Source organism: Glycine max, chromosome 13 (genome assembly GCF_000004515.6).
Source record: "Glycine max cultivar Williams 82 chromosome 13, Glycine_max_v4.0, whole genome shotgun sequence".
Lineage (NCBI taxonomy): Eukaryota > Viridiplantae > Streptophyta > Magnoliopsida > Fabales > Fabaceae > Glycine > Glycine max.
Genome location: NC_038249.2, coordinates 44,189,120 through 44,198,255, shown reverse-complemented (window position 1 = coordinate 44,198,255; position 9,136 = coordinate 44,189,120). Strand labels below are relative to the sequence as shown.

General features: G+C 34.3%; 2 protein-coding genes across 2 annotated transcripts; one reads left to right on the top strand and one right to left on the bottom strand.

The window, feature by feature from the left end:
* Positions 1–3,497, top strand: LOC100820573 (D-glycerate 3-kinase, chloroplastic). Its single transcript, XM_003543612.4, has 12 exons — positions 1–330; positions 756–1,129; positions 1,355–1,434; positions 1,546–1,597; positions 1,690–1,731; positions 1,834–1,912; positions 2,002–2,033; positions 2,118–2,186; positions 2,546–2,620; positions 2,778–2,894; positions 2,986–3,036; positions 3,175–3,497. Exons 1-12 carry the CDS (start codon positions 141–143, stop codon positions 3,316–3,318), a joined length of 1,305 nt encoding a protein of 434 aa, XP_003543660.1. The 5' UTR covers positions 1–140; the 3' UTR covers positions 3,319–3,497.
* A 2,650-nt stretch (positions 3,498–6,147) lies between these two features.
* Positions 6,148–7,646, bottom strand: LOC100500488 (AUX/IAA family protein). The gene is made up of 5 exons (NM_001248140.2): positions 7,332–7,646; positions 7,060–7,244; positions 6,837–6,951; positions 6,663–6,724; positions 6,148–6,564 (listed from the first exon to the last, which is right to left on the bottom strand). Exons 1-5 carry the CDS (start codon positions 7,478–7,480, stop codon positions 6,524–6,526), a joined length of 552 nt encoding a protein of 183 aa, NP_001235069.2. The 5' UTR covers positions 7,481–7,646; the 3' UTR covers positions 6,148–6,523.
* Positions 7,647–9,136: the final 1,490 nt, after the last annotated feature.

Genomic DNA, 9,136 nt, shown 5'->3' with positions numbered 1-9,136 from the left:
AAATTGCAGATTTTTTTGTAATATTTTTATGGTGCTCCTCTTCCAATCTGTTGGCCAAAGAGGTGAAGACTACGTGGCGCCTAAGCCCCGTCGGTGTTTTCAGTTGCAAAGTAGAGAAAAGAAGACACAGAAACAAAACAATGGCGACTCTGAATCTGTTCTCTCAGCCATGGCAACCTACAATTTCACCTTTTTGTTGTTCTAATACTAACAACAACAACAACGTTGTTTATGCTTATCATAATCATAATAATTCTAAATTACATTTCTTTTCCAATTCTCGTCAATTCTCTGTTCTTTCTCAATTGTCCACCAACTCCTCAAAATCAGGTACTTTTCTTCACTTGACAAATTTATCGTAGTTCACTTGTTTCCCAGGTTACAAATTTTCAACCCAGTTAAACAAAATTATATATTTAGATAAATTACATAAATGGGTAGTAATACTATCATACATCATACTCTATATTTACTAAAGGGCATTTGAATTGAAAATTTTCTGACAAATCTTGAGCTTGATTGATAATTGTTTCAATTCAAATTCATCCAAGCTGATTGATTACTAGACCTTGCTGTTAAAGCTTCAACTAACTGAATAGTAACTTGTCATCTTTGATCTTTTAGTCGAAAATAGGAGCATGAAAAATGAAATGAACTTTATTAGGAGCTGTTTTTTCATCTTCATCAGCTACATTTTTATGATGCTGCTGTTATTTAAATATTTAATTTGCAATTGCAACACTTCCTTCCTGCAGTTAGTGGAAGTTCAGGGCTGCAGAACAGTTCCTTTGTTTCTGGCATTGAGTACAGGAAGCGTCCTCTATATTCTGTATTTCCCACAAAGCCTGCTCAAGTTTCCTCTGTGGAAGACCTCTATGAATTTATTTGCTCGGGACCTTTACTTGACAAAATAGGCATCACACAAGAGCAGGTGGCCGAGTCCATCGATAATTGGTTGTTATATGGCCGGTACCTATGCAGACTGTTTCAGCTTAATGAATTGTTCCTTACAGAGCCTCAAAAGGCTAGGATTTATCATTACTATGTACCTGTCTTTCTCTGGTGTGAACAGCAGATTACTGAGCATCAGTCCAAGTTCAAAGATGGAGAAGATATACCTCCTTTAGTGGTATGCTACATACTTGTCACTCTCTCTGCCATAGTGTTATTTATTTTTATTTTTAAAAGGCACTCTCTCTGATAAATTTTAGGGAGTTTTCGTTTTATTTGTCAGTCATGTTTTAGCTCTATAAAGAGAAATAACCTGCCTGTAATTTGTGAGCTTGTTTTCAGATTTTCTTTCTTCCATATTCTTTCAATATAGCAACAATTTTCTTGATTATGTGCGAAACAGATTGGTTTTAGTGCTCCTCAAGGTTGTGGAAAGACAACCCTTGTCTTTGCTCTTGACTATCTTTTCGAAGTGATTGGCAGGTAAGCTCTGAACTTTGAAGTAACTGTGATCTTAAAATTATCCTTCATTCTGTTGACTATAGAAAAAGGAGATTAATTAACAAAATTGTAGATACATGCTAAAATTTTCAGGAAGTCTGCAACAGTATCTATAGATGATTTCTATTTGATGGCTGAAGGTCAGGTATATAGAAGCTGCTATTTATATTTGTATTGACAGTTGTAGCTTCTCTTGCTCTTGTTTCTTTGGCTTGACAAATTGTGTTTGGACTGTAGAATAAACTAAGAGAAGCTAATCCAGGAAATGCCCTTCTTGAGGTAATTATTCCCCTATAAGCTAAGGGATGAACAGTACATTATCTAGGGACATTATCGTTTATGGCAACTAAAATATTGTTGCCGGATTTTGTTTCCTTCTAGTTGCGTGGAAATGCAGGAAGTCACGATCTTGCTTTTTCTGTTGAAACTCTAACAGCCTTAACCAAATTGACAAGAGAAGGTGGTGGTTCTCTGTATTCAGTTTTGTTTTCTCCTTGTTATATTGTATTTTTTTTTTTTGTAATTTCTTATTATTTGAAAAGTGTCCAGGTATGAAATTGAAGTTGCCAAGATATGATAAAGTAAGGGGCATAACTTGCATTTTCAGATTATTTGAACACTTTTTGACTTTGTAGTTCCTAAAGGCGAATTGCCTGTTGATGCAGTCTGCATTCAATGGGAGAGGTGATCGTGCCGATCCTTCAACATGGTCAGAAGTTGAAGGGCCCCTGACGGTAAGAGAATATTCAAGTGTAACTCTTAAGCAACTTATTACGGATAACTTTCTCTTGGTAAAACATGACTTGATCCAACGTTTTTTGAATTTGTAGTTGCTAGACGCAGAGCTTGCTGAAATAAATGTTTTTTACTACCAAAATTTACTCTCCTCCCAAATTAGAATTTCAATATTAACCTTTTGTAGTTCTGATGAAGATAATATAGTATTCACCTTTGGAAAAAATGGATTTGCTACCAGAACTCAGTATAATAAGAAAGGTGGAAATGTGGTATTATTCGTGCCGTGTTCATCTCATATCAATATCCTTTCAAAAGTGTTGATCCTTCCATTATAACCCATGTATGGATGCTCTAGGTTGTGTTGTTTGAAGGTTGGATGCTTGGTTTCAAGCCCCTTCCAGTTGACGCAGTAAAGGTTGTTGATCCCCAGGTTAGAATTAGTTTTTTCTTTCTCAAGATCGTACACATGGAGTTTATGATACTGAAGGGCTGACTATGCAAACTATCTACCCTTTTCTTTTAAGGGAGGAATTGCTAGTGAATTGTGCTTTTGCACACAGATATAACAATTTGTGTTTATTTTTCAGCTAGAAACTGTAAATAAAAACCTTGAAGCTTACTATGATGCTTGGGACAAATACATAAAGTCTTGGATAGTCATCAAGATTAAGAACCCAAACTGTGTCTTCCAATGGCGCTTACAGGTAGGTTTTTTTAACATCCTCTTTCAGAAATTACAAACTGTGTTCTGAACCTGGTTGTAGCATCCATGTATTGAGCTATTTGAATATGCAGGCTGAGATTGCCATGAGGGAGGCAGGCAAGCCTGGAATGACAGATGATGAGGTTTGTTGCTCACATGGATTTATGTTTTAAGTATGATGAAATGATGAATGATGACGATGTATCTTTGTGTTAAATAATGGCGCAACATCTACCTTCTAATGATTGAAGCTAAGAATTTTCATGGTTTGCCCTCTCCAGGTGAGAGATTTTGTTTCACGCTACCTGCCGGCATACTATGCATACCTTCCTACACTTTACTCGGAGGGACCAAATGGATCAGATCCTCAACATCTCCTAACTATTGAAATAGATGAAGGGAGAAACCCCATCCTTGCTACCTAGGTTAATTGTATGATAGAGCACTGCTGTTTTTTCAGTTCTTTGAGATAATTTGAATGGCTATTCAGCATTAATTAGTGGCATCATCAGTGGAGTGGTCAATGAATGTGTGCTATTTCCCTTGAAATTTATAGAGAATATTTTCATTAATTCACAATAACGGCTAATGCTTTCTGGTTTTACTTGAGGAATACATGGCTATTAATTTGATCTAATAGAGTTAGAAGCCTAGATTACTAGTCATTGATAGTTAATGGCATTTTCTTTTTCAAGACTTTGTTCAGAAAATCTGGGTTATGATCACACCGGTGGCTTCAGTAGTACACTATGTGCTGCTGCACTTGATTTATTTAACAGGCATAACGAATTCATTTGTTTTTAAAATTAAAATTAATTGAAGTACATGGTACGTGAAGAGTGTTCCTTATTGGCTTCCAGAATCGTCATTTCATACAACAGTAATTATGAAACATATATAAACTTGATAGATGTCTCCTTGAAACATATATAAACTTGATTTATTTAACGGGCAATCTAGGGACAGCAACAACAGGTGCGTTCCAAGCAGCACTTGCAACCCTCATAGCAGCAAAAGCAGCAACAGAGTGTATACAAACTGAATGAAAGAGTCAACTGATCAGTGTACACTGTGTAGCAAAGAGAATTCTGGAAGGAGAAAAAGAAAATAAAAGAGAATTGGAAACTAAAAATGTACGCACCAAGAATAGAGGCTTCCCTTCTCCTGATGGCGCGTCTGAACGTGATCATAGTATGACATCTGCTGCTGTGCTGGTGCAGAACCCGTCATATTTTGGGATTTGAAGAAGATGATTAATGCACCAGTGTTGGACCATACATTTATTTTATAAGCTGAAGCACAGAAAGTTGCTTGAACATGTTAAGGCTTCCACCATCATCCCCTCTTTTTGCCTTTCTCGCCGGCCATTTATTAGGGTAGTTAGTAGAAAGGAATTGGTTGGCTTCAGTGGCTGGAAAAGTCATGAAACCAACCCCAGAATGGTGCCAAACACTTAGCTAAGTACAGTTGATGATCACTTGTCTATACAAGAATTGCTCAAATAGTTTTTTCTAAATGTTTTCTTGTATGATATAGTACCATTTTCTGTTAAACAAAATAACTCAAGCAATGACAAGTATATTAGTTACCACATGATTAATAGAAAATAGAAAGTATTACACACGACTTGTTATAAGAAATAATTTGAATTTTGTAAAATTTAATAATTGAATAACGACGAGTCACTTGGATAATAGAAAAGAACAACCCATCCATCATAATAATACACATATGGAAGCATACTTGGTCCGTGCACCAATTTATTATCAACTCTCATACTGACACCTAACCACCCTTCAAAGTTCAAACCCATTCATTGCGCAAGAAACTCAACTACCTACCTGTAACCAAACCTGGTGAAGTCAATTCCAGCTAAAGCATATTCTGTCAAAAGAAATCCATTTTATACGTTAACAGTTAGGAATAATAATTGATCGAGCTAGTAAAGTTTGAATCACATTATACCCGAAGTAAGTCCACCAATATAGAATTTTGTGTTGGAAATTCTTAGTATCAGACTCCGGCCATAAGACTTGGGCCCGTTTAGTTTTACTCCAAAATCAATCACACTAGTACGCTTGACTCTGCCCTACTATGATAGTTCAAAACTCTCAAACTATTTTATACTGGCAAGAGTCATATGTTGAAACATCTCCTCAACCTCAACCATTACTTCCTCCCCAACCGGTGCGAGCGGAACGTTGCATATATGAACCCAGCTAATTACAGTAATTGGTTTGAATATGTTGTTTCTTCTTATAAATGTTACAATTTTTTATTTTTTGTTATGAGACCCGGTAGTGATGATGTAGCATTTTATCATCACTTAACCCTGGTTACTTAACAGAAACAAGTTAATCATAGACTAACATTAAACTCTTTATTCTTTGACCGCGGCAAAAATAAATAAATAATAATAATAACGAAGAACCAAAATAAAAAAGATGTTATCTTTATACTATCTGAAAATGTGTTTAAGCTTAAAATAAAACATGGAAATATATAATCTTTTTTAATTATCTTGTAAACCTTTTATCGATTAAAAAAATTACCATAGAAAACTGAGAACATATTTCACTAGGTTTTTGATAATATCTTTAACCTCTTTTTGCTATAAAAAAATGAATAATTCATTTTATTATTTAATTACTATCTAATAAATATATTACAAAAATAAATCATTTAATAACAATTTTTTTATTAATTTATCTTATTTTTTGGTGTACAATAACGACAATGACTAGAATAAGGTTAGAAGCTAGGACCCCCTTATGCAAGCTATATTTCAAATCCCTAACCCCTCGATATTTATCTTCATATTTTGAAGAACTAGTCCATTAAACTGTTTTCATTGGTATTTTTTTAAAGTGATACTATGTCTATATTACTCTCTTGTTCATTCTTCGTACGAGCAAAGTTTTTTCTCCTTGTTCATTCTATAAATATTCTTCAAAAAAATAAAAATATATAATCAAATAGCTGGATCCATAGTTTTTTAAATCTGTTTTATATATAAATCATATTCGCTGCATATAATTGATGAAGGATAAATCCATATTCTTTGATTAAAAATGAGTTTGTCTCTAAAATTATTAGCAACTAAGGATAAATCCATTTCTCATTAAAAGTGAAGAATAAGAATAGATTTAAAGTATATCCTGATGTTATATTAACCTATAAAAATTCAGGAGCGAGCTAGTATAGAAATATTATGAATTATGAAATGAAACATAAAATGATCAGGTGAATTTATCTAACAACTAGAAAACTGGGGGTAGAATAACTAGCTAGCACAAAGCCAAGTCATACATTACATGCATACTCATGATATAACGATGATCCTAATATTGATTACATGCCAGCCTCCCCTTATTTGTTTTTTAGATCACTAGCTAATATAGAGACCAGTATTTGTTCTAGTTCTTCATTTAAAGTCAAAACAAAAGTAACTAATTAACCAGAGGTGCTAAAGGGACATGTACATCAAGCACCATGCATGGATATTTCCCTGTACCAAATTCACTCTTCTTCTAACCGGAGCTTGTAAACGTTGAAGGTGTCCAAGGAATGCTTAATTATCAGCTATCAGCTTATCATTATTACGCACTAATTAATTATTCTTCTAGCTAGCTAGGTGGAACCCGTACATTTTGAAGAAGTAGACCTCGGACCTGCAATATTAGTAAATCAGAGGAATCAAAATCAAAATCATATCGTATAATTTTATCACATATACACAAAGAAAAAATAAAGAAAGAAATGAACGAACCTAAACCAACGGCCTCTGAGCTAATCATAAGTCTTATCCTCTTGCATGATTCAACAAACATCCTAGAAAAAGAACCAGAGATGATTATTAAAAAAATAAAATCTGAATAACTGATGAATTAAACTCTCTCCATGGTTAAATCATAATTAAAAAATAAAAAATAATAGAACTTACTTCCAGGGTACATCCCCGACCAACATCCAGTCACCATCTTTGTCCTCATAGGTGGGCATGTATTCAATCCCATTTCCAGACTCCATCAGTTTCCTCTCATTCATCAAATGATTACCTGCAACAATATAAAAGGTTAGACGCAAAAAGACCCAATTACCCTCAAGCTAGCTAATAGTAATTAGGAATTGGAGATGATGATCGAATTAATGATATGAATACGTACGAATGGCTAAGCCACAAAACATGGTCTCTAATTCCCTCATCAAATGCTCATAAGTCTCGTACATTTCAAGATCCACTTTTCTTAGATAAGGAGCTCCATCCACCGCCACCTTCACCAACTTGCAACTCATCTTCATAGCATTTTTCCTGCTTGCCCTCACCGGCGGCCACCCCACCACTTGTTCCCTGCAACATACATATTAATTAACAATTTCTTTCATTCACTGTAAAAAAAAAAAACTTTATATATCGAATCGAAGAGTTGGTTCTTACTTGGAGGTGGGGCGCAACATTTTATTATGAGAAGTGTTAAGGGTGTCGGAGAAGCCACGTTTTGTGCCATTAGTTTTGGTGCCGGGAAGGCCTAAGGTGAGCTCCGTCTCCTTCAAGTTACAGCCAACGGCGTCAGATTGGGAGGACATTGTTTGTGTGCTCTCAAACAGTGACACGCGCAGGCGCAGGTCAATTAATTTCAACGTTCAAAAAACAGGTAAACGGTGGTCGTGTACGTGCCTTTCCTTGTTTGCTGCTATGACTAAGTCTTTTCTTTTGTCTTTATGACTTCAAAGACTTAGGAGGAGTAGTGGTATTTTCTTCGGCAACGTGCGTGCTTATATTATGCTGCGTATGACCTGCGAGGTTGTTGGACCTTCCAATTAATGACACGTCTACCTTAAACACCGGCTTTGATTCTTCCACGTATGTATGAGCTAAGCGTGTCATTCTGATTCGATTGTTTTCAACTTTGTTTCGAATCAAATTTCTCCTTTCATTCTTCCTTCCTGCTAGCTCTCACTAGCTAACAGGAACGTTCCACGTAATCACCACGCAATTTATCCAACTTTATACTTAATTATTACTGTTTAAAATGTTTTTAGACACTAAATAATCATGTAAATAACAATTCCCTGGTATTATCCAAATCGTGTGATAAAGAAACTCGTGGACAAGACTGTATTGTCATACTCAATTATCTTCAAACTTCTCTACTGTGGATACAATTAGAGAATGGATGGTGCCATGATGTTGTAAGACAAGACTTTCGGAGCCTGAACTAATTTTTATAATGTAATAAATCAGTTATTATTGTTTCACATGTTAATTAAACTGTACGTATCATAAATTTTGCACTGCACGTAGGATTTTCTTTTTTCAAAAATAAATAGATTGAGTTCATGAGCAGTGAGAAGGGGCACAACACAATTAATTAATTTATCAAAAGAAAAAAGGAACACTACACTACACACGTTTGCGGCAAGTTTCCTAAAGGAGAAAAATCTTGAGTCGGACTCTAATAGTGCTTAAAGATTTTTAAGATCTTATCATAGAAATAGAAATGAAAGAAGGTGAAAAACAAAGAAAAAAAGAAATTGAAAAGAATAAGGAAAAATATGGGAACAGGTGGGGTCCGCATGTTTCAGTTTTAGAAGAAACTGTCAACGCTAAGCTAAGTTCATGTGCACGTAAACAAGTCATAGTTTAGGGGTTGAGGGCCCACAAAAGCATGTGACCTTGTTTCTTTGTCGGTTCCCACAAGCAACAACTCCTACAGGCCCTCTTGCTTAAGCTCCAGGGGATATATATTTTCTTGTTAAAGTTGTACTTAAAGCACTTTTACTAGGTTTAAGAATAAATGATGTAAAATGATTTTTTTTCATAATAAACATTGAGTTAGAATTTGTGCATCCTCTGATAATAACATTTTGAATACTCAATATTTAATTTAAATTACTGAATATTATTTCAACCTTACACGATTATTTAGAACATATATTTATATTTTAATTACGTTGAATAATATATTACTTTATTGTACTTATTTTTTTATTTTTTTCCTTCTACTTTAGCTTTTCTAGAACCTTACTATTAATTCGCACAAATAAAGTGAAAAGACATATTCTTGGTAGATGTAACATCAATACATCAATATATATATATATATATATATATATATATATATATATATAACCTTTTCATTTATCATTTTTACAAGCGGCAGTAATTTATTTTCTTTGCTTGTGAGGTTTAAGTATTATATTTTAAGCTTTAGTTATATTTCATAAAATAAATTAAGTAGA

What these genes read in the sequence shown, in the direction of transcription:
- LOC100820573 (XM_003543612.4), top strand. Translation starts at nt 141, where the DNA reads ATGGCGACTCTGAATCTGTTCTCTCAGCCATGGCAACCTACAATTTCA. An exon ending in CACCAACTCCTCAAAATCAG is followed by an intron (nt 331 to 755) that starts GTACTTTTCTTC and finishes TCCTTCCTGCAG; the next exon opens with TTAGTGGAAGTTCAGGGCTG. An exon ending in ATTTGATGGCTGAAGGTCAG is followed by an intron (nt 1,598 to 1,689) that starts GTATATAGAAGC and finishes TTTGGACTGTAG; the next exon opens with AATAAACTAAGAGAAGCTAA.
- LOC100500488 (NM_001248140.2), bottom strand. Translation starts at nt 7,480, where the DNA reads ATGTCCTCCCAATCTGACGCCGTTGGCTGTAACTTGAAGGAGACGGAG. An exon ending in GTTTTGTGGCTTAGCCATTC is followed by an intron (nt 6,952 to 7,059) that starts GTACGTATTCAT and finishes ATATTGTTGCAG; the next exon opens with GTAATCATTTGATGAATGAG. An exon ending in CTCAGAGGCCGTTGGTTTAG is followed by an intron (nt 6,565 to 6,662) that starts GTTCGTTCATTT and finishes CTAATATTGCAG; the next exon opens with GTCCGAGGTCTACTTCTTCA.